General features: G+C 43.6%; 1 protein-coding gene and 1 long non-coding RNA gene across 3 annotated transcripts in view; one reads left to right on the forward strand and one right to left on the reverse strand.

Annotated features, from left to right (window-relative positions):
* Positions 1–18,135, reverse strand: part of LOC106607956 (prospero homeobox protein 1) — a 43,569-nt gene extending 25,434 nt beyond the window's left edge. The window contains exons 1-3 of one of the 2 annotated variants that reach the window (XM_045720930.1): positions 17,679–18,135; positions 11,878–13,953; positions 7,817–7,924 (exon numbers count right to left, since the gene is read on the reverse strand). In XM_045720930.1, the coding sequence (XP_045576886.1) occupies positions 7,817–7,924; positions 11,878–13,887 (2,118 nt within the window). In that variant the 5' untranslated portion in view covers positions 13,888–13,953; positions 17,679–18,135. Of the gene's footprint in view, positions 1–7,816; positions 7,925–11,877; positions 13,954–17,414; positions 17,583–17,678 lie in introns of those variants that run through there. The other variant, XM_045720931.1, reaches the window with a different exon arrangement.
* Positions 17,898–24,679, forward strand: LOC123743483 (uncharacterized). The gene is made up of 3 exons (XR_006770308.1): positions 17,898–18,170; positions 21,469–21,672; positions 24,563–24,679. It is a non-coding gene; the product is annotated as an uncharacterized lncRNA (long non-coding RNA).
* The last annotated feature ends 529 nt before the right edge of the window (positions 24,680–25,208 follow it).

Consider the following 25,208-nt stretch of genomic DNA (forward strand, 5'->3'; position numbering starts at 1 on the left):
CACAGCGGGGTATGTTAGCATTGGGAGGGGGCGAGCAGAACAGTGGGGTGTGTTAGGGTTGGGAGGAGAGGAGGGGGGTGAGCAGAACAGCGGGGCTGGACAATAAACCAGGGCAGCGTAGGAACGTGAGCTGTCAGCAAGCAAGGGTCATGACATCAGAGTGTCAAACAAACAAACTACTGACACTTACAAATACACACTGGGGCTATTCTTGTACACATTCGTAGTCCCAAAAACACAGGCAAGAACCAACGTCCACAACATATACTCTGAGATACACACACTCATATACACACACACATATGCAGGTTCACTATCACAGATTAGTCAATGTTCAGACACATCACTCTCTCTTGGTTGAGATGAGCAGTACCTGTGCATGTGTGTGTGCCTGTGTGTGTGTGTGTGTGTGCGTGTGTGTGTGTGTGTGTGCGTGCGTGAGTGCGTTGTGTGTGTGTGTGTGTGTGTGTGTGTGTGTGTGTGTGTGTGTGTGTGTGTGTGTGTGTGTATGTGTGAGTGATTGAGGGCTGCATACTGAGATTAAAGTCAGTGAAAGAGATGTCATCACTCACATGGAGTCCTTTATTGTCACTCCAGCCTCTGACTTCTACATGTATCACTTTGGACAGAGATGGCTTCATTATACAGGCTACACTTTATACCTCAACATCTATCTAACACTACGCATACTTATCTACTATATGGAATATCTACTATACAAGGATGAAACATGGTTTCATCAGAACATACATGTAGTCAGAGAAGGGGAGAGGGAAAGGGAGAGAGGAAGAAAAAGAGATGGGAGAGCGAGAGACAACATTTTAACTAAATTTCTTTGCTGCTACAACAAATCAGGTCCCATTTTTGGTTCATTAAGTTGCTTGTGGGGGGACAAAGACCCCCTGGTATCAGCTAAGAACCAGAGTGTTCAGTGTTCCGTCAGTGTTCAGTCAGGGGAACTATTTCAAAGCAACACATCAACGGGACCCCTTAATCTGAGCTGGCAGGGGTCAGCCCAGAGAGACATGAGATGTCCGTGGAGAAAGAGCCTGTTGGAGTATGTGTGTGTGTGTGTGTGTGTGTGTGTGTGTGTGTGTGTGTGTGTGTGTGTGTAGCTGTGATTGGCTACACACACACCGAGAGCCTGTGAAAGGACAACCTTAAAAGCTAACAACAGAGGAATGACACATACACCACCCTATAATGCAACCTATACTGAACAAAAATATAAACGCAACATGCAACAATTTCAAAGATTTGTACAGTTTATATCAGGATATCAGTCAATTGGAATACATTAATTAGGCCCTAATCTACGGATTTCACATGACTGTGCAGGGACGCAGCCAAGGGTGGGCCTTGGAGGGCATAGGCTCACCCACTTGGCAGCCAGGCCCACCCACTGGGGAGCCAGTCCCAGCCAATCAGAATTCGTTTTTCCCCACAAAAGGGGGGAAAACAGACATAAATACTCCTCACCCTTTTATTGTCCCCAGCACAAGGTGCACCTGTGTAATAATCATGCTGTTTAATCCGATTTTTGATATGTCACACCTGTCAGGTGGATGGATTACAAATCTGCGTGCAAAATCTGAAATAAATAATATTTTTTGTGCGTACAGAACATTTCTATCATTTTTTTATTTCAGCTCATGAAACACGGGACCAATACTTTACTTGCTGCGCTAATCATTTTGTTCAGTGTAGATCTACATAAAATCATAAACCTAGCACCAGAGAAGGAAAACACTGAACACTCTTTCAACACCTAAACAAGGTCCTATTCCTTATCTTAAAGACAACAGAGAAATACATGTCTTCATAATCTTATTCAGTAATATTTTAGAGAGCTGCTGATAAAAGTTTTTACATCATGTTCAATCCTCATTCTGTATTATCAGTGACCATTGTAGTATATGACACCACAAAGACGACAGGCTGCAAGGCCTCAGAGGAGAGAGACGCACCAACAAGGCGTCACCTGCACATTGTGATGACAGAGACAGTACAGTCAAAGTCACCCAGCAGCTCTGCCCTGGACAGCCAGCCAGCCAGCCAGAGACACTGCTCTGCGTCCGTTCATCTCCCTGCCTGCCTGCCAAACAATGGCGAGGAGTGAGAATCCATACACATGACCTCAGACCACCAAGCTATTTGAAAAACAACAAGAGGAGCAGAAAGAGAAGCGGTCCGTCCCTCTCCACAGTCATCAGGGCTTTCTACCGCTTCCTGTTTTCACAGGGGTGAATTGTGGGAGATAATCTCTCGCTGCCTATTGGCTGACTCTACACAAACTGGCCCTGGAAAGTGGCCCTTTGTTACAGCGGCGACTCAAATCCAGCGCCTGGCTTTTCGTAGCACGCGGCGGCATGCCACACCATCAGCGGAAAAAAAGAAAAGAAACAGAATGACATATAGAAAGGAAAAACCTCCTGACCTCATCCTCTCCACAGCACATGACTTGCGCAAATACTGAGGCCAGTGTGCCGAATACACACAAAGGCCACGGACAGGGACAGAGATAAAGAGATGGAGTGGAAGAGAGAGAGAGAGAGAGAGAGAGAGAGAGAGAGAGATTTTCACAACAACATCAGTTTGAGACATCATGAGTACTGTTTGAATAACCTTGGTGCCTCGTTTGCTAATTCAGAGTATATATATATATATATATATATATACACCATATGAAAAAACAACATGGTCATTTACTGTCACTAAGACCACATCAACGTCATATTTCCTCAGGTAACGTCTCACATTAAAAAACTGACACACGACAAGGTTAAGACCTGTCTGGCCTTGTCAAAACAGAGCAGCTGGTAATTGGCGATCAATAGGGATGGTTAACAGAACAGTGTCAAAACACACAAATTCATCTGTTGATCTGTCATGAAGTGAAAAGATAGCCTGACCCTGAACTGTCCTTCGTCACAACAGCAACCATATTATGGTAAATCTACCACAACATTTACCAATCAGGAGTCAGAACGCCCTTCCACCATCCCCAGTTAACGAGCGCCAAGACTGCGCCGTGTCATGCCGTTGCCGGGACAACCCACTTCCCACGTTCTTTAGGTACTTCTACAGTCGGACCTTATCAGTCAAGATCTTAATAGCTCTTAGAGCAGGTTTGTCTCAGAAAGCCACTCTCCTTGCCGTGCATTAGCTAGTCATGCATAATTAGTCAGTGACTAGCAGCTCCCATTTCCATACACGGAGACCAGTGATAGTCAACACAAAGACACTACAATCTTAATCCCCTTCATTACTTGACCCTGTTGTTTAAGTGTATGGTAATGCCATTCAATTTGAGATACCTCCTTGTAAAAATCATTTGTCAGAGAAGGATACTGATAAACAATGGGGGAAAATATGCTAACCCTGCTAGTTAGCCTAGCTGGTGTGTTTTGGGTCGCCAACAAAACTAGGAGACACTATCATCCAGTCATACTGTGGCAGAATCTATCGTCTAATCTCAGGGAGTGAAAGTGGCCTGGGTGCCCGCCTTGCCAGTGAGAGTGCCCCCCCCCACCCCTTATCACACCCACGAAACACACATCATCACCCCTCCTAAAACTCGACAAGGGTGTGTGTTGAGGATGCGCAGTAGTGTTGAGCTATTTTTTTTAGGTGAGGGAGCAACAACAACAAAACATGAAAAGATGTCATCATTTCTTCAATCCAAGTTTGTACTGACAAGAGTAGCTAATTGAATTCTAGAATATGCATAAAATGCATCCTTCAATTGCAACGTCTGCCTACGCCCCACACACATATTGTCTCAGGAACATCAAATACCAAGGCTACTTCATTTCAAAATAGACCATCATCACTGTCAATCGTTAATGATAAGTATTCATGTTTTACCAGTGAAACGTCCAAACGGCATCTCCATGCCAATCATTTGATTGATCTCAATCAGTTTCATGGGAACATTTAGATCTGTTTGAATTACTGTTTTGTGAGCGAATTAGAGCAGATGGTGTTAACAAACTATTAGCCTTTGTTGTATTTTGTTTCAATCAAAGCAGATAGCCTGCCTAGTGACGCAGGCTGCTGAGTTTTGGCGCATGATCATTTTTTGGGGACTATTCAGCTTTAGCTAACCATCCTAAAATGTCTTCAGGAATGAGGAGGGGTTGTTGGTGTAACAGTAACGTTATAGGCCTGCTATGCTATTATATTCGGTTCTGTTATGTAAAATGCTAATGAATCATTATGTGATCTTGCGAGACATTGACTAAGCTTTAATCTAGCTTTACTATTTTGTATTTGTATCAGATCTTGACGAGCGTTATTTTAAGCGACTGGATCCCTTTGTGGTGCTGAAAGGACAGCGCCAGGATCGTGCAACGATGTTAAAGAAGTTTAACCAACTTGTGGTGCTGAAGGATAGCTGATGGATAGCTCTGCATTCAGCCAGTTCAGGAACAAATAACAATCATTTGCACTAGGCCTATAGCCTAACAGGTCTAAGACGAGATGGTATAGCTATTTGTAGGCTATAGGCCATAGCCTGTTTGTGAGGAGAGCTTTATTGCGACTAGGCATTGCATTGTATTGTATAGCTTACATGCTGTATCATGAATAAACTTTGATTAAACTAGCTTGAACACATGGTTACAATATATCCTATTACAGAATAAAACAAAACTGAGAGGTGAACTATCAATTCATAGAATGTATTTTCATAGATTAAACATGCTATCAAATAAATTGACCAAGTAGTGAGCACAAATCCTTACTAATTGGAATAGCAGGAATCTTTCTTTTGGTGTGGTGTATTCATGCATCTCCATAAACTAGAACCTGCATTGTTACCTCCAACTTGGCCCAATTCACATTTCCACTTGCCCACCCTGACATACCAAGCTAGAATGGGCCCTGTGTCTCAACCAGTAGCCAATGTAGGCTAAATATCCTAAGCAGGGCTACAGCAACTTACAGAGAGGGTCAGGCTCCTTGGGCTTTGCGGTGGCCACTCTGGTTTGGGTGTCCTCGGAAGAACAGTGTCACTGTAACCAAGTGGTCACATATCATTCTGGGTTCCACTGCGCAAGAAGGGTTCCATGGAGTTTTATGAACATAAAGGCAGACAACATAGAGAATTTTTTTTTTTTTTTACAAAGTGGTCAAGCCTCTGACGGGCCACCGCAATAAACTAACATAGCCTACTTCATCATTCTCCCCACCGCCAGAGAGAAGACGGGAGAAACCACCATTCACCTCTAGGCTACTATACATATTTATTTGGTTTGTCATTCTATAGTTTTTCATAACATTTTTGTGGTAATTAAATATAATAAAAAAGTTATCAGTATAAATGGTCCAGAAATAGTTGACCAGCTCCGTTTATTCTCAAAAGTGAGGGGGTGCCTCTCCTCCATGCTTCGGCAGCACTACACCCCTGCAAGTGTGTCACATGACCCTGGGGGTTGTGGTTAGTGATTGGTGACCATGGTGACAGAGAGCGGGCAGCTGGGAAAAAAGGGACCTTTATCTGCCGATTTGAATAAGATGGCCTGGATCTGTCACAGTGTTTACCCTCCTTACAGTCAGAGAGGGACACAACGTAACAACAACAAAAACCATAGCAATCGGCTGCATACAAGACAGCAACACAGCTATTGTGTTACAATGAGCCCATCCTCCTACTTTGTTAGTTCACCTCCCTGGTCCAGTACTCTACCCCCACAGACCTCCCTGGTCCAGTACTCTACCCCCACAGACCTCCCTGGTCCAGTACTCTACCCCCACAGACCTCCCTGGTCCAGTACTCTACCCCCACAGACCTCCCTGGTCCAGTACTCTACCCCCACAGACCTCCCTGGTCCAGTACTCTACCCCCACAGACCTCCCTGGTCCAGTACTCTACCCCCACAGACCTCCCTGGTCCAGTACTCTACCCCCACAGACCTCCCTGGTCCAGTACTCTACCCCCACAGACCTCCCTGGTCCAGTACTCTACCCCCAGAGATCCCCCCGGTCCTGAACTCTACCCCCACATACGTCCCTGGTCCTGAACTTTACCCCCACAGATTCCCCTGGTCCTGAATAACAAGGGAGGTTAGCATTCTTTGGTGGGTAGGATATTTATGCCTCTGTAACTTTCTGTAACTTTCGCACTCATCATTATTCACAATTTATTCATGATTATCTGTAATCATGGTAGCATCCACATTAATGTAGAAGTGTTCAGAAACCTATTATATTCTTATTTACAATAAAAGTGACTCCAAAATGACACAATACATTATTTACCATTCATTTCTATTTGGAACAAAATAATCTGAAACACAACCAAAACAAACTGCAAATGGATCCAACAAGTTTGTAAAGTCACAAGCTTGATGTAGTAATTGCGGCGTGCTAGGAATATGGGAGCAAATACTTAACTTTTGACTACTTTAATACACAAATAAGTGATTTGTCCAAATACTTATGACACTATCAAATGGAGGGACTAAATACATTTAGTGTTTTCATTTCTAAACGGTAAAATAGATATGTATGAAAATACCCCCCCAAAAAAAGGTGACATTCTGTACTGTCAGCTCATATACAATATTTGATCTCACCTCATATACAATATTTGATCTCAAATCCAAAATGCTGGAGTATAGAGCCAAATTAAAAGTTTTAGCTTCACTGTCCAAATAAATATGTACAGTAGTGTAGTATGGGAAAGGTCCTCATACAGTAGCAATGCAGCAAGACACACAAACTCCACCAAAACTCCATACACCATGTACCATGCACCATGCACCATGCACCATACGCCATGCACCATACACCATACACCATGCACCATACACCGCACGCCATGCACCATGCACCGTACACCGTACGCCATGCACCATGCACCATACACCATACACCATGCACCATGCACCATACACTGTGCACCGTACACCGTACGCCATGCACCATACACCATACACCATGCACCATGCACCGTACACCGTATGCCATGCACCATGCACCATACACCGTACGCCATACACCATGCACCGTACACCATACACCATGCACCGTACACCGTACGCCATGCACCATGCACCATACACCGTACACCACACGCCATACACCATGCACCATACACCATACACCATACACCATGCATGTTAAAACAGACACTTCATGTTAGTACAGCACTATCCCAGAAGAACAACTCAGGAGAAGTGAGAAGAATAACCGCTTCACTCATTTTCCTCTTTTAACTGTAGTCTGAGGTGAGAGTACAGGCAGAGAAATACAGGAAGAAAAGACCAGGCCTAGTGATCTGTCCTTCCAGTTGTCAGCGGTGGCAAGGACAGTCACTTCCGCTGGGAAGACAAAGGACGGACACACAGACGGCGTTGAACACACCTGGACAGATCGGTAACTATGGTGACAGCAATAGGTAGACAGAGGAGTGCCATCCAAAAGTATGTTTATACATCTACTGATGTACGACATGTTTATGCTTAAGTGACAATTACTGTATTGATTGATAGGAACTAAGAACATAAGAATTTCGCTGCACCCGCAATAACAAATGCTAACTGTGTACACGACCAATAACATTTGATTTGATTTGATGTTGAGCTTCAGGTAGCACCCGCCCTTAGGCACAGACCTAGGATCAGCTTACCCTCACGGAAATCTCCCCATAACCCCTGGGTAAATAATTAAGGGTAGGATTTGGGGGAGGGTAATCTGATCCTGGATCAGTGCCCAAATCTAACTTTAGGGGCTACATAATTCTACTCCTTTCCATGACGACAGAGGTGAAAATGTGAGAGGTGAAAGGTTGGGGTGTCTGGGTGTGGCTCACCTTGACGTCGGAGAAGAACATCTTGAGCATGTTTGAGCTGGGGTAGCGGGCGTAGAAGAACATGAGCTTGGCCTTCTTCAGGTGGTTGGGGGAGAGACCCTCCTGAATCTGAACATGGCCGCCGTCAAAGAAATGTACTCTTTTTTGGAGGGAAAATAGTCATTAAAATGGCCGACCTAGCAAAGCATCTTAATGTGTAGTCATATAGCTATGGTACGCAACTTGACCTAGAACCCCTGCTATTTCAGTTTATGTGTTTTTAATATGTAACATATGTGTAATTAACATGTTTTTAATGTACAATAATTAGTCACTTAATTGTTTTCCTTAAAGACTACATTAGATATAGGCCAAACTAATACATTTCACAATAATTATTTTAGGTTAGCAATAGCACTGGAGTAAGGTAGGGCCAATCTTAAATGAGTTGTTAGTTATTAGCGAGTAGTGAGTGAAGCCAGGCCAAGCCATTTGCTTGAGATTAGCATCCTCTCTGTATTAGGTGTGAGCGTGTTACGGTAAATAAAATGCTGGCCAGCGCCACAGCCGTTGCCTTTACATAAGGAGCTCATTTCACAGTCAAAGTAAGCAAACGCCTTTCCCTCTTCCCCATCATACCCCTCCAACCTCCACCCCAAAATAAGGAAGAAAAAAGGATACATTTGCATATCAAGACAAAGAAAGCAGTTAACACTGGTTATGAGAGAGGAGCCTAATGGCTTGGCGATAAGATATGCCAACCAAAGACAGGAGCTACTGACGTGATGTTGGCTTCATATTGATGTGAAAGCGAGGTCTAAAAGGAACAACCCTGTCTCTCTATAACAGAGCTGTAGACCTTATTCATTCAAAATACACACATCATAGATTTTGGAGACCAAGGTTTTCCAAGGGAAGTCTCAGGAGAAAAGAGGGTGTGGTGGTGGTCTGTGGGGGGGGGCACCTTGAGCGATAGAGCTGTTCCAACCTCAATTACACCCCCTCCTTTCCCTGCTCCTCCTCCAGCCTCCAGCCTCCCTAGTGCTGCCAAACCTCGGGACGAGGAGGAGGAGGAGGAGGAGGAGGAGGAGGAGAAGGAGGAGGAGGAGGAGGGAGGAGGAGGAGGGTTGCCAAGGCAGTGAACCCAGCCAGCGATGGGCGCTGCGTCCCTGGAACACATCTGCGCTGCGGACTGGCCCAAACCATTTCCACGGTGCATTAACAGCCGTATAATTCAGCTGATATCAATCTGCGGCTAAGACATTGAAAGGAGATGATGGGGGGAGGGGCACAAATAAAACTCAGAGACAAATTAAAAAGGTCTCTCTCCTTGAGCAGAAGCAATCAGTAGTAACTATTATCTCTTGAACCGCAAATGAAAGGGCTACTCTGTAAGTCTGTATGTAAGACGATGGCATACTACTCACTGCGATTCACTGTGGATTGCACATTTATATAGCTATGGTTGCACCTTTTAATTAGATACTGTTTCTACACTCAATAATGGGGTGTCATGACAATCACTCAAGAATCATGCGTTTGACAAGGAAGGTATGTGCTGGGAGATGGGAGTGCCCTTGACTTCAGGGTTACCCAGGGCCCCCCTTTAAAAACCAGGGACCGTGAACCAAGCTGGATCATGGATCAGGTCCTCCAGGCCTAGTATTGTCTGCTGGCCCAGGAAGAGGAAAGAGAGAGAGGGCTGTATGGAAGCCATCTATAGGCCGGGAGAGAGAGAGGGAAGGAGGGAGGGAAGAGGGCCTATGGGGAGAACCCTGGCAGGGTAGCCCGACTCCAACAGGCCTGGCCAAAAGAGCAGCACTCCACTCTCCACACCACACCATCTGCTTCAAGAGCGAGGGGTACAATGGCCCCTCAGAGAGTGAGAGAAAGAGAGAGAGAGAGAGAGAGAGAAGTGAGAGAGAGAGAGAGAGAGAGAGAGAGAGAGAGAGAGAGAGAGAGAGAGGAGAGAAAAGAGAGAGGAGAAAGAGACATGGGGCAGAGTGGGACAGGGCTGTTCTCTTCAAGTATGGCAAGGTGGATTTCAGCTGTCAGACTGATAAGACTGGGCTTTCCCAAAGAGACTACTACGCTCTCGCTTCTAAATACAAATGAATTCACAACTAAGGACAATCACAACATTACAAGAGATTACATTGATATATAACGAAATAAAGTATTTTTAAGTCACATAGATCTACAGACACATGATTCTCTTGATGAATTTATTTCTCTCACAGCTTGCAAATGTAATAGTGATTGGACTTGGGGTGACACACAGCTATTATTTAGCCATGATGGTTTCCTTGTACCAGCTGGCCGAGTGTTATCTGAGCACATCTGACAAGACATCATCATTCACTACAGCACTTCCCCAAAACCCCAAAGTCATGAGAGGAAATAGATGGTTCACTTCTTCATTCCAGGTGTAAGGACAAGATACTCAGAGTCGGAGAACAAATTAGGAAATTGATGGCAGCCATCTGCTGCGCAAAACGTTGCGGAATGCCGGTGAACTTTAACGCACCCCAAAAAATGTCTGACAATCTGTGCCATCTTTAGTTCTAGTACTACAATGACTTCTATCACTGCTATTACTATTGCATTAAGACTACCAACTGTCACTTTAGACAGTACGACTCACAGTCAAAGTCATAAAAAAGAACATTTATTGTTAACTTCTAAAACTGCCGTGAACAATCAACACCCAACCAGTGAAATGAACCAAAGATGGGAAGAAAACAACGTGTAACACATGGCCGCGTTGTTCTAACTATTCTTTCCATTAATGGTAGTACATCTGTTAATGGCCCAAAATAATTACCACCACAATAGAAGCAACAGCATCTGGATTATGTGGTTATTGTTTTAATTGTTTTATTCTCTTTCTCTCTTTCTCTCTACCTCTCTCTCTACCTCCCTCCCACGTCTGATTCTCTCTCTCTCTTCATCCCTCCATTGGGAGCGACAGAGCAGATGATTATAGATCTCTGGGAAGCGCTAACTCTTGGGTCAGAAGACAAGACAAGGTGCCGTAATGAAAGGCAAACAGCTCGCCGAAAACACCTGTTAACGTCCGCTTCAAAAGAAAAGACTGGGAGGGAGAGAGAAAAAAAGAAGGAGTATTTGGGTGCCAAGCAACAGCTGAAGGCCCCCCAGGCTGTTGACAGATCTTTATGAAACGGAGAAAAGAGAAAAGCAACGACACCGATTGTTCCTTTTTACAATGTGGGGATGATAAGAGACATGAGGAAACACAGGTGGCCATAAATACACATCTTTACTGAGTCCTCAGGCAAACCCTATCTCCTACACACACACACAAAGGCCGTGCCCTGAGGCGATCACAACACAGACACACATCAACACTAACATACAGTAGCTATACCCTAACATCAATGTTAGATGCTTTCAGACAAGAAAAAAAAATTTTCATCACGGTCAATTCTCACTAGTTGCTAGTCTGTTTACCATAGGTCACCATAGATATACAGCATAGATATTAAATGATCAGGGATGGAGATCACTCAAAATAAGTGCTATGGAAGCTTCATGAGTGAAAGGTGTATGTAAAGACAGGTCTATATAGGAGAAAAGGGCTAACTGAAGGGATTAGTTGAGGCTTTTAGGCTCCAGTCCCAGTAGGGTGAATGTGATCCTCCCATAGGGACATTAGCTCTTTATCTGCAGGCCATGATTGGGGCACACAGGGGTAAACTATAGGAGTCACTATAGACAGCCGTTGTGCTCAACTTCAGCCTGCTATAGCTTTTGTCTCTTTCAGTCATGTTTCAAATGGGAATCAGGGCTACGAAATGTCATAGAGACATTATCTGACCAATGGTAAAGTGATACGTAGGTGACTAGAGTGCATTTAACCACTTTGAAGAGAGAAGGGGATATAATAATACAAAATACAGTCATTTTGGAGAGAAGAGGAAAAGCAATAAGTTTGGTGATTTAGCAATAATATGCAATAGTCATAACAATATCTAAGATGAACAAGTATCCCATCTATAGCGTCTCTAACTCACTCTCCTACTCACATCCCTCCCTCCCTCCCTCAGTGTGGTGAAGGATACGGTGCTGCCTGAGTATGGTGAGATGTCGTTCATGTCGCTCATGTCTCCACACTCTGACTTGATGAGGGACAGGGAGAGCCCCTCTGCGGTGTTCCCGGGGTGGCTGGGAGAGAGCGACCTGTGGTGGTGCCCCATGTGATGCACTGAAGACATCTTGGTCCGCAGGCTGGTGGTCTCCCTGGACAGGTCCATGGAGTCTGGGGAGGAGCGGTCCTTCCCTGGGTATCCCCCGGAGGGTGGGCCCAGGGGGCTCGGGAAGGGGTAGCCCATGAGAGGCAGGGGGAAGGGGTGGCGGAAAGATGGGGGGCTGAATCCCATGGAGGCAGAGAGGGAGGAGGGGTGCAGGGAAGGGTGGTGGTGGCCCCCGTGGGCACCCACAGCTGAGGACTGGTGATGGTGTTCTGTCGGAGTCTTCCTCACCACTAGGGGCAGCGCCTCTGTCTGGTCGTTGGCGCCAGGCATGGGCATGCCACCGAACGAGTCCAGGGGGTTGGGAATGATGACGTCACCAAAGCACTGCAGACGCTGGTTGGCTGTGTGGAAGTTGGGGCCCTCACCGTTGACCCCGAACCTCTCTGGGGGCATGGGGAGGGGCGAGAAGACCTGGGGGGGTGCGGGGCGCGGGGGCTTGGCGAACACCTTGACCACTGTGTCCACCACCTGGTTCATGGCTGAGTTGAGCTCCTGTTTCAGCGTCTCAGCCAGCTGCTTGCCCTCCGCATGGTGCATGGAGGAGGAAGGACCCTGACCAGGACCTTTCCCCCGGACCAGCCCCTCTCTCCTGGGCTTGTTACCCTCTGCCAGCAGGGCCTGCTCCTGGAGCAATGCCCTGGCCCGGTCCAGGAAGTGTCCTGGGTCCAGGTCTGACATCTCGTTGTCAGAGCGGTCTGCCCGGTCATCTCCCCCGGCATCAGACCTCCCGGCGCTGTCCTCAGACATGTTGCCCAGGTCGTGAGCCAGGTCGTGCTCAGAATCGTCAGTGGAATCATAGATCTGGAAGAACTTCTCCTGCAGCTGGCGCAGCTGCTTCTGCATGTCCTCCAGCTGCAGCTTCAGCTGCCTGCGCTCCTCCTGCTTTTGCTCTTTACGCTGGCACACCAGCTGGGTGAAGCTCTGCTGCTGCTGCTGGGGAAGGCGCTGCTTCCTCTTGTTCTCCCGGCTGCACACCTCTCCCCTGGGGCTAGGCGGCTGTGGGGGGCAGTCCATCTCCATCTCCCTGTCCCCGTCCATCTCTCGCTCCCTCTCCCGTTCACGTTGTTCCCGTTCACGGTCCCGCTCTCCGAGATGGCGTGCGGGCACCACCACGCTGGGCGAGTGGCTCATGCCTCGGATGATGTTCTCCACGCGGGCGCGCTTGGCCCGCAGGTGCTCATCGTTGAGGCGCTCCAGGTCGAAGGCGCCCAGAGCCGAGGGGCGGCCGAAGGGGGAGAGGCACTCTTGGGGGCTGTCCTGAGACGAGTTACTGCAGGCATCCTCCTGGGGGGCTTCGGAACCCCCACTTGAGAGGCCCGACCCGGGGAACCCCCCGTCTCTTCTCTCTCCTCTCTCCCCCCTCTCCCCTCTCTCCCCCCTCTCCCCTCTCTCTCCTCTCTCCCCTCTCTCTCCTCTCTCTCCTCCTCCTCCATTCTTGGCCATGTTGCTCTTGAGGAGCTGGGAGATGATGGTGGCACCAGGGAAGGGCATCATGGCGTCTTCGTACGAGTTGGCTCTCTTCAGGAGCTTCCGGAGCACGTTGGACTTGGAGTCGCTGTCGGTTGCTGTGACGACCCCAGTGGGGCCGTGTGGCTGCACCATGGAGCAGTCCGTGGAGTCTGCGTCGGAGCCGTGGTGGTGGGAGTTGAGAGAGTTCATGGCACTGAAGATGGCTGCTTTGGCGCAGGCGATGTCGGCGCTGGTTGTAGCTGCTGCTGTGTTGGCGGCGGTGCTGCCCACGGTCCTCTTCACACCGATGTCCACACGTCTTCTCTTGGTCTGTCTGCTCAGGAGGGAGTCGCTGTCATGGTCCGGCATCACGGGCTGCTGCTATTGGGCCATATCCCACAAAGCCACTCCTCTAGGACCGCTGCTGAATGACACCTGGCAGCAAGAAAACAGAAAGGAAACATGTATTGATTCATTGAAGGGGATGGATCATTCACTTTAAAATGTACCTATATTGTCTGATATCAAAACTTGACATTAAATATATTTTCAAATAATAAATAAATAAAGTCCTAATATTCCTACTACCAAAGAATGTTAGAAATAATTGAATAGCAGTGCTCCAGAGAGTAACATCACTCCACTGTATAAAAATGTACTAGCGATACGGTTTTATCTCAAGACTAGATGCAATACCTAAGGACAGGCAGCATCGACTGTCGACTACATGATTCCATTTAGACAACATAACTAATGACTGTAGGGAGAAGAGAGAGCAGAAGGCAGGAGTGATGGGGTCAGAACTAGGCCTTGTCTTTGCATTCCAGGGCAAAGTCCTAACAAATGGCACCCTATTCCCTGAATAGTGCACTACTTAACACCAGGGCCCATAGGGCTCTAGTCAAAAGTAGTGCACTATATAGGGCATAAAGTGCCATTTCAGACACACCCTACATTTTCCCCTGTCTGTCCCCTGTTTCACGCTGCCTGCCTGTGTAACACTGAACCAGTTCCCACGCAACAAAAAGCTGCATAACATTATGATAATTATTTAAGTACTTGTCCTCATTTCCATGTTTGTGCGCTTCAAGCCGGTGCAGAAAACCATTAAGTCATAGACTAAAGAGAAAGGCTGAGGTTGGATTGAGAATGCCATAAAGACACAGTAAACTGTTGCTGTCTTAATAATTATAATCTCCTCTCCTAAAGTCATCACTACGTAATTTACATTTTAGGCTACATTTTATTACTTTAGATTAGAAGACGCTCATATCCAAAGCAATTAATTAAGTGTATGTAATACAATAACTATATTCATCCAAACCACATATCACCCCTATTGCAAGTGTTATAGTACTTTTATCATAATGTGCCATAAACATAAAGCCTATTTCCAGACCGCTTCTTAAAAATTGCACCCTGATCGAATCCACACACTCGCACTGTCAGCTATTCTGGAGGGGAGCTTCTTCCAGCCAAATGAATCAGAATATCACAATCTTAAATTAAACAATAATAGAAAAACGACATAAATACAGATAAATAAGCTTATTGATTTTGTGCCAGTAGGGGCTCACTTCTATGGCTTTTTGCTTGTCTTTTCATCTAGCAAAGCTGGTTAATTCTACTCTAATGAACGGGTCACATGGGTCAACTCTGCCAAGGAGCAACTTAAAGCGCTCTAACAAAAACCTAATGCCTTTATGAAAGGAAACATTTTGTCGCAATCCAGACAGCATCAGTACTGCTATGTAAGCATCGGCTGACAGCTACGCATGCAGTCTTTTGTCAGGGACTTTTATTCAGTGTATTTACAGAATGAATTAACATTCACTGTCAATAGAGAAAAAAAGGAACTTTTATATGAAATTTGAGAATTATTTTATGATATTATTTCCCATTCCTCATCTCAACTATTGAGTACCTTTATAGACAATATCGTGCAAGATAACCAGACTGCATCCTGGAGAGTCCTTCTTCTAAAACCCGGATCCTATCAGAAACACTACTAAAGTAATTCTGAAGTGAAACAGCAGGGAGACAATCTAATAGGATATCTATATTAATAACATACGTATCGGGTGAAGAGGGTTTTTGAAGGTTGAAGGTCTCTTACTAGAGAACATTCATTCAAATCTATACATTAAAATCTGTCAAATACTATTTAAGATTTTAGTACAAGTACAATCAAATTGACAATGCAAATATACTGTCACTTATCAGATGAGATGTCAAGACATATTTTGAGAGACAAAGTAATTTTTTTAAACAAATATTTCTATTTTCTTAAACCAATCAGATATGGATATTGAAAATGGGGCCACAGGAAAAGTATGACTTTCTGACCATCCCATCTATAAAGTAACCAATTCTTTATCTTCACATGGGACTCTATGAATCACCTATAGTATATGACAATTTCATATATACCATACTAACTTAACCATGCATATCAAGCATCACTTTCTTTTCTAATACACACACACACACACACACACACACACACACACACACACACACACACACACACACACACACACACACACACACACACACACACAAGCACACACACATGCGCATGGACACACACACACACACACACACACACACACACACACACACACACACACACACCACTTTAAATGGAAACTTTTTGAGATAGTCTTAGTACTGTGTTGTTAAGCAATACAAGAAAAACAAGCAGTAAGATGGAGTAACTTATGTTGAAATACAAAAATATATAAAACTAGCACATTATTGCTGAAGCTCAAGGAAAAAGAAAAAAGGTTCGGAAAGCTTGACATATTTTGTGGCAAAAGAAAAGGAAATATATTACACACACTAAGCAAATTTTGGTCTATAATAAAACCACGTCTTTGTCTGACTCTGATAAATGTCTCTGGCTCAACTCTCTCTAACCATCCATCTCCATAAGTGCAAACAAGGGTGATATATCTCCAAGAAAACCTTGACTTAAGCGCCACAAGACCTTAACAATGGGCTATGTCGTTATCGCTCAAAATAGAGCCGCCAGCACCTGTCTTTTCCGACGGCGCACCTGTCCCCCATTGCCCATGCGCAGTCTATCACTTGGAAGACCTTTCAACAATTTCAAGGAAATATGACCGCAGTTGAACAATGAGCTATGCTCGTCTCTCCAGCCCTTTTAACTCCCCCTCGCTCCTTTTCCCAGGATCTTTCAAACTCTGAGAGAGTGAGAACGGGGCACCGTGAAGGACAAAACTAAACTAAAAGAAAAGTTCATAACCGCTTTGGAATTGTAACAGAGCAAAGTAACCTATTCAAGCAAGTCTAGGACCGAAAATTCTAAATATGACAACAATAAGGCCTGCTAGACTTTAGGCACCAAAAATGGTGAGAGCGGGGTGACGGGTTGTGCGCCTCTGTGCCAAATATCCCTGTTGTCTCCATAGTGTACACTTGGGACGTTTTTTCCCCCGTCAAAATTTTACCGTTCTTGGCACTACCATAAATTCAAGCAGCGAGCGCACTACAATAAACTATACCAGGGAAACAGTACATGCACCTATTTGACTGAAACATGTTAAAATTCAAAGAGTAGATCACATCTGGCCTATCTGATATGTTATATTTCAGATATTAAAAACGATAAAGCCAAGCTTGTTTACATCGAAACGACACATATGTTCCTACTAAATAACACTGGACGAATAAGAATAGACATGAAAGAAAAACGTTTATCGGAACAAAGACCATATGCCAACGAAAATGACTGGTGTAGCCGACACAGATGAAAAGATAACACAGACTTCAGTCTTCGATCAAATCAAACCAACTCAGACAGCCTTGAGCGTCTTTACATGCCAAAAAACATTTATTTAAAACTGACCAAACTTTAAAAGACAGTAACTTACTTTTAAAAGTTAGAAATGATCTGTCTGCCAGCGATTTAGAAGGATAAATTCATCCACACATCACCTTCATAAAAATTACGCATCTTTGTCACACTTTAAGTGAAATAAAAACAATTCAGTCAAATAATATCGTAAAGGTAACGTTGTCTTTCATCAGAATATATTCCGCTGTTTATCATTTTGATTTGTTTATTTTTTTCCGCCCACCGAGCGCACGCGACGCAAAAGAACAAGAGGGAGGTATCTGAGGACAAGGTTACTTACCCCGCAGATGAAGAGAAAAGCGAGCTCCTTTTACTGCTGAAAGTGAATATGGACTCTTCCCCCGGGAGACGTTGAATGTTATAATTGCTCGGGGAAGGAAGAGCAAGAGTAAAGTGAGTGATAAGCGTGCGCATAGAACAGAAAAAAAGACATAAAATAGCTATTTTCCGCCGCTCTCCTCTATCCTCTCCTCTCGAGACTGAAAGACTGTGGCGGTGATGTCGTAGCAGCTGGTGTGAGTGTGTGTCTCCGAGGCGCACGCGATGCAGAGCTTTGATGCTCGAGCTCTCCTCCACCAACAAGATTCACTTTAAGACACAGCTGAAGGAAACAGGAAGACGGCGCGTCATAAGCTTGGTGATGTAACGGTTCGTACCTACCAATAAGAACTGTCCATCGGGTCCGGGAGGAGTACAACGCACTAAACTTGACCGAGGAATGGGACTCCGACAGGCAAAAAAAACTCTTACTTATCACTTTCTTTACAAATCAGTGAGTGAATATGTAAGAAAATATCATTTTGGAGTGGCTTATTGTTTTGTGATTCTGTCAATAATGTTTTGCATAAACATTCATGTTATGCACATATTGTTGTGCACATTTGATAATGGTTCATATTTTAAGACACTGAATTAAGATTTTATGTCACGAATACGTGTTTATGTCGTTTGAACGAATGTAAAAAGGTATCCATTAAAACACATTTCGCACTCATTTTACGCAACAACTTTTAATTTAGATTTTTCCCCCAAGTTTGCCATTCAATAAGAGATTACATTGTCATATCTCAATTGGGCTTATTGAGTTTGTATGGCTGTTTTGTGCAACATTATGCTTGTAACAACGATAAGATATGAACGTTGGCGTGTTATTTGTAGGCTATTCTGTATTGGATACGTGCGTCTCCAGAGGCCAGGGGTTTAATATGGCATTGGGCGCGGGGGCTCAGAAAGGCATGGTGTCGATATATCACTACCCTCGTTTGATTTACCGACCACAGAGCAACATGCTAAGGCTTGACTACATTATATCATGGAATGTCAAACCGTGTGTGATTATTAGCTTATTGCCTGATAACACGGGCTGGAGCAATCTCAAATGCGAGTTTGTGTTAGGCTTAACTTTTATTTAATTCCCAGGTCACAGAGTGAGACTCATTTAAACAAAATTCCATCTCTCTTTTTCACTGCATATTAATACTATATTTATAACTAAGCAAATATCAGTCTGTGTCGTTATAAGCATTGAAATGATCAATTTAGATGTTACATTATAATCCTCACATTTCATGTTTTATATTTGATATTCAGGCAAGTAGCCTATAGGCGTTTAGTTTGCAAAGATTTGACTATTCCCTTTGGAATTCTAAGCCTTACTTTTTCCCTTCTGCATATTTGAACTCGATACACCTGTAACAACTAATCAGCACCTAGTCAATTGAACAGACATGTTATTCACTTCGAAATATTTTAGATTAATAGCCTATATTTCAGTGTACAATTTTCACACATGTTTGTAGTAGATATTTGAACCGGTGTTCTGTAAAACACTCTGTCGTTAGCCCTAGTTCCGTACGTGTTCAATAATTATAATTATAAGATTCCTCCCTAAATTAAAGAATATATATATTGTACACAAAATGTGTGAATAGAATCGGGCTCTTGTTTCATTTGATAGACGACTTCTAATGTTATTGAGTCGTATGTTAGAAAAATGTTCAGCAGGCTCCTCGTTATGCATAATATTTTGTGGAGGAAGAACATCCATGACCGTCACTCTGCAACATTAACGGAAAATGGACGTTATAGACTACTACATTATACTCTACTCCTACTGTTACATACACTAACATCATTCTTAATACGATTTCATAGGAATCAGGAATGTGGTTAGCGTCAATGTGCAGGCCTATATAGGCTACATGTAGCCTATGTCGCCTGGATTTCTATTTCTAGAGGAGTTTTAAACATAGCATAAGTGTAAAGTATTATTATTATTATTATTATTATTATTAGTAGTAGTGGTAGTAGTAGTATTTGTAGTATGTAGTCCTAATGTTGATGAAACGAAACATTACTCATCAGGTGTGTCTGGGCTATCTTTAATCCAATATAAATTGCACCTATTTTTATGGAGCTACAGCTGTTGTTTTTAAACCCTTAGATGCAAAGTTACAGTCCACTTTTTTCAGTCCATTATGCCTGCTATAATAAAACGAACTATCCGTTACATAAACAGGATTCCGACGTGCTTAATCAGAAGTCTTATGACTTTCCTATGTCTTTCTGTCAAATGCCAAAAAGGAAAGGCGAGTCTCTTTTCCATGTCGCAAGCAAGTGTTTTTGAGGGTGAATAAATTGTAATGAAGTCAGCGAACTTTAGTGTCTGGAGTCTCTTTTCCAAAGCAGGTGTCCCGTCCCCGCTCCCCAACTCGGCCAGTTAATTTGGCTTCATCTCCCCACGGTGCCCTCGGTGCGTACGCTCCATGGAAAAACAGGCCGGGACATTAAATAGACTGTGTTTGGAAAAGGAAGACTCGGATGAGGTGTAGCGGAAACGTGTTCGTTAACACTGGCACCTCTTATCTCGGTCCATTCCAGATGGATCAACACTATTTATTTCAAACAAATTTTTCCCTTTCTGTCGAGTGTGCCGCATCACCACCTTGATGGCCACGGCTGATAAGCGGCGCATTACGCGCTGATGGGTGACTTTATTGACATATTTATTAGGGATTGAGTTGGTGGATCAACACGGGAGGAGGCATTAAGGGAGAGAATGAAAACATGCTTTTCTCCCAGAGGTTTTATTAACGTACATTTTAAACTATAATCGGCTGGCTGGTCTTGGTAATAGGCGCGCGCACAAGTTAGGCAGGCAGGAATTCTGAGATGGGTCACTGGCCTATTTCCCTCCTTACTAATTTTGCCCAACAACGGGTCTCAAGAGAGAAACATTTTGGATGGTGATTTAATTACAATAAGGATTATTAATTACTATTGCTATTTATTATTAATATTATTATTATCATAATTCTTGTGTTATTATTATTATTATTATTATTATTATTATGTATCACAATTATTATTAATGATACTATTATTTTACCAGACACAATTTCACACCACATTGCTATACATACCAAAGTATTTTTTTATTTAACTGTATGGCTATTGTTATTATTGAATTATTTCATGATAAGTACATTTCATTTATCAATACCAACTGGCTTATAACCAGCAAGGAGCCTACATTCAGATCTGTATAACACAAACTAAAAGACAGTGCAATGTGATTTCCCAGGTAACTACCTATAATGACATTATTCTGGGAAACGCATGCAGGTTTTGAGAAACAGGCATAAGGAGGTCCATCAACATAAACAGACAAAAGTACATGTGGAAGTAGCCTGTTAAGCAATGATGCTTACAAAAACCTCTCAATCAGATAATGACATGATTATCTGACCAGAACGCTCCACGCTTTTCACAAGACACAGTTCTCAGAAAAATAATCAGAGGAGAGAGTGATGGAGGGGATATAGTGAGGGAAAGAGAGAGAGAGAGAGAGAGATGGGGAGAGAGAGAGAGAGAGGGGGGGGGAGAAGAGAGAGAGACAGAGAGAGACAAAGAGAGAGAAAAGAGGTGCTATTTGTGAAAACACAGGCAAAGAGAGAGAGAGAGAGAGAGAGAGCGAGAGAGAGAGAGACAGAGAGAGAGAGAGAGAGAGAGAGAGAGAGAGAGAGAGAGAGAGAGAAAGAGGTATAAAACTAAAAGCTGTTTTGTTCCAGAGAGGTCTCGGGGTCCCTGGATAAAAAGGTTCTCGCTTGGAGAGGAGAAAAGAGAAGAGGAGAGCAGGAGAGAGACGGCAGCGAGCGCTGGGAATGAGTAGGCGTCTCACACTCTTACCAGGCCCAACAGGATGCACAACCTTACGACTTGATGTATTCAAGTGTAATCAGAGACACGCTCACTAGAGAACCAGGTCCCTGCAGGTGACAATGATGATGATGATGATGGCTCTGTAAGGGAAATAGAAAAACATTCATCTGGATGTTATGTGTTGTACTGAAGAAAAGTCAGTGTGAGGAAGAGATATTACTTAAAGAGGAAAACTGTACTTGGAAATTAGGATGATTAGGTTACTATCTATGTCAGTAGAGCCCCACAGTGGAGGTGTCATAATACCCATAAAACTTAGCGGTCAAACAGGGAAATGGTTCCAATCATTTTTCCACCATTCATTTTCCCATAAGGAATAAAAAAAACCCACTTAAAATAGGTTTACCATGGCATGACATTTTGATAACCATGTAAATCTCTCGCGGACATGGTGACTTTTATCAATATAGTCTCTATTTACTCTCAGATTCGAAAATGCTAATTAGCATCAAAGTAGACATCGTGCAAGACTACAAATCCCTGCAAGCTTCCACACGTCAACTCTAGCTGACACCTTTGTTAGCAAGCATTGTCTCCATAAAATAATTGCACAAGACAGTTCACAGAATTGTTCATTTAAAGAAATGTAGACAATTTATGAATTACTACATTTAGCTAACTTTAGATAGTTAATCCAGAGATTGTTACCTTTGCCTCAATTCGGCAGTCTCTTCCAGATCATCATGACATTTGTAGTTCTTTATGATAGCCACATTAGCTGCTAATTAGCGTTTCATTTTTTGGGGGGGGTAAATACAAGCAAATATATTGATAAAAGTCACCTTGTCCTAGAGACAATTACACGGTTCTCAAAACGTCACACCAAGGCAAGCCTACACGAAACACAGCCCTTATATTAAGTGTCCCCTATAGGAAAAATGAATGGTGGGAAAACGATTGGAAACATTTCCTTGTTTGACCACTAGGTTTTATGGCTATTATGACTCGTACTGTGGTACTCTATAGGCGGTGTTTACACAGTCAGCCCAATTCTGATCTTTTGCCAATTGGCATTTGGACCTATCAGATCTTTTGCCAATAATTGGGAAACAGAGCAGAATTGGTCTTTCTGTGTAAACACAACCTATACCTCTGTATTTAAAGGATGAATCTACTTCCCCACAATGACTAGTCAAATTGATCATCCACGTTATGAATAAATGGCACAAGGACAGTGAGACTGTGGTTCCTGGTGATGCCCCTCTCCTTTTCTTCCTGATGACTGACTGACTGGCAGGGTTAGACTGCATCGCTGGATACTGTAAACAAGATCCATTTAATGCAGAAAAATTCAATCTGATGTCTCTCCAACTCTTCTCCTAGAGGAATGAGTCATATTTTGTATAAACACACACACACACACACACACACACACACACACACACACACACACACACACACACACACACACACACACACACACACACACACACACACACACACACACACACACACACACACACAACAATTTGACATATACCTGTTGATAAGAGTTAAGAAGTAGTGGAGAATGATATAGCCTAATAAAAAAATATATAGAAACACAATCTCCTATTTGGAGAAGTGTGTCATATTATTTGTATAATATGATATTCAGTTCAGAAAACATATCTTGGAATTAATAGGCAATTAAAAAAAAGCTCACTGAAGCTGAAACAAATATGGCTTCAGTCAAACCCTCATTAAAATTGCAGATATTTTCTAAACATCTTAATTGGTCTTACAAAGGCCTACTTTACATCTTCGCCTGTTGTATGTGCCACAACCGCAGTTAGAATTACAAACTGACATCTCCATTTTGGTTTTCAAAATGTGACACTACAGGAAGTTTTTAAGCGCACAGTAGAGTGTCTCTTTAGCCTAACCTTGAAATGCAGAACAATATATCAACAAAGTAAATGAAAGACGGGAACACAACAACTGCTATCAGAGTAGGGAGAGCTAAATCAAAGAGAATCTATGCAAGGCAGGCAGTGGACTGAGCCGACCGACCAAAGCCCACTGCGCGCCTTGGAGGTGCTTCGGCAGAGACAGGCTCTGAAATGCCCTGGAACTACATTAAACACAGCCGACGTCCTTAAAACAAACAATGACACAATGAAATAGATAGAGGTTTATAGTGCTCAAAGACAAAGAGCCCCCTCAGCACTTCTCTGTCATCACTTCCCCCTTTATCCCCTCCTCTGAGAAAGAGAGAGAAAGAGAAAGAGAAAGAGAAAGAGAAAGAGAAAGGGAAAGAGAAAGGGAAAGTGTCATTGAAACACACACAGCACCCACGGGAATGACCAACATTGTTTGTGTTGACCTCTGACTTGTCAACTACTAAAAAAGATCACGTTTGTGGCTTACCATGCAGTACTGGGGTAGGCTAAACAAATATTATGTCTGTGGGACCTAAAACTATTTTGCCTGTGGCATGGCTTTCCTATGTGGGCCTGTTGCCGGTTGCAAAGACATTATCAACCATTTCCGACAGTAAACCATACCATTAATACGGCATTTTAAGTGCCCAGTTCTGCACTGCTTCTGTGTGTGGCTCCATGGTGCGTCAAAGCTCCTCTGTCAGTGGCGACCCGTCAATCAGGGAAGCACCCCCAGATCATCACCGATCCTCCACCAAATTTCACAGTGAGTGTGAGACCTGGAGAGGCCTACAAGCCACAGTGTCTCCACCCACTGTGAGACCTGGAGAGGCCTACAAGCCACAGTGTCTCCACCCACTGTGAGACCTGGAGAGGCCTACAAGCCACAGTGTCTCCACCCACTGTGAAATGTGGTGGAGGGTCGGTGATGATCTGGGGGTGCTTCAGCAAGGCTGGAATCAGGCAGATTTGTCTTTGTGAAGGACGCAGGAATCAAGCCACGTACAAGGTTGTCCTGGAAGAAAACTTGCTTCATTCTGCTCTGACAATGTTTCCAAACTCTGAGGATTTGTTTTTCCAGCAGGACAATGCTCCATGACACACAGCCAGGTCAATCAAGGTGTGGATGGAGGACCACCAGATCAAGACCCTGTCATGGCCAGCCCAATCTCCAGACCTGAACCCCATTGAAAACCTCTGGAATGTGATCAAGAGGAAGATGGATGGTCACAAGCCATCAAACAAAGCCGAGCTGCTTGAATTTTTGCAGCAGGAGTGGCATAAAGTCACCCAACATCAATGTGAAAGACTGGTGGAGAGCATGCCAAGATGCATGAAAGCTGGGATTGAAAATCAGGGTTATTCCACCAAATATTGATTTCTGTACTCTTCCTAAGTTAAAACATTAGTATTGTGTTGTTTCAAAATGAATATGAACTTATTTTCTTTGCATTATTCGAGGTCTGACAACACTGCACAGTTGTCATTTTCTGCAAATAAATGCTCTAAATGATAATATTTTTACTTGGAATTTGGGAGAAATGTTGTCAGTAGTTTATAGAATAAAACAAAAATGTTAATTTTACCCAAACACATACCTATAAATAGAAAAACCAGAGAAGCTGATCATTTTGCAGAGGACTCTTAATTTTTTCCAGAGCTGTATATACATATAGACATGGTCTGTTTTTGTTTTATTGAGTAAGGCAGCTACAAAATGCAGGTGT

Source organism: Salmo salar, chromosome ssa06 (genome assembly GCF_905237065.1).
Source record: "Salmo salar chromosome ssa06, Ssal_v3.1, whole genome shotgun sequence".
NCBI classification, from domain to species: domain Eukaryota; kingdom Metazoa; phylum Chordata; class Actinopteri; order Salmoniformes; family Salmonidae; genus Salmo; species Salmo salar.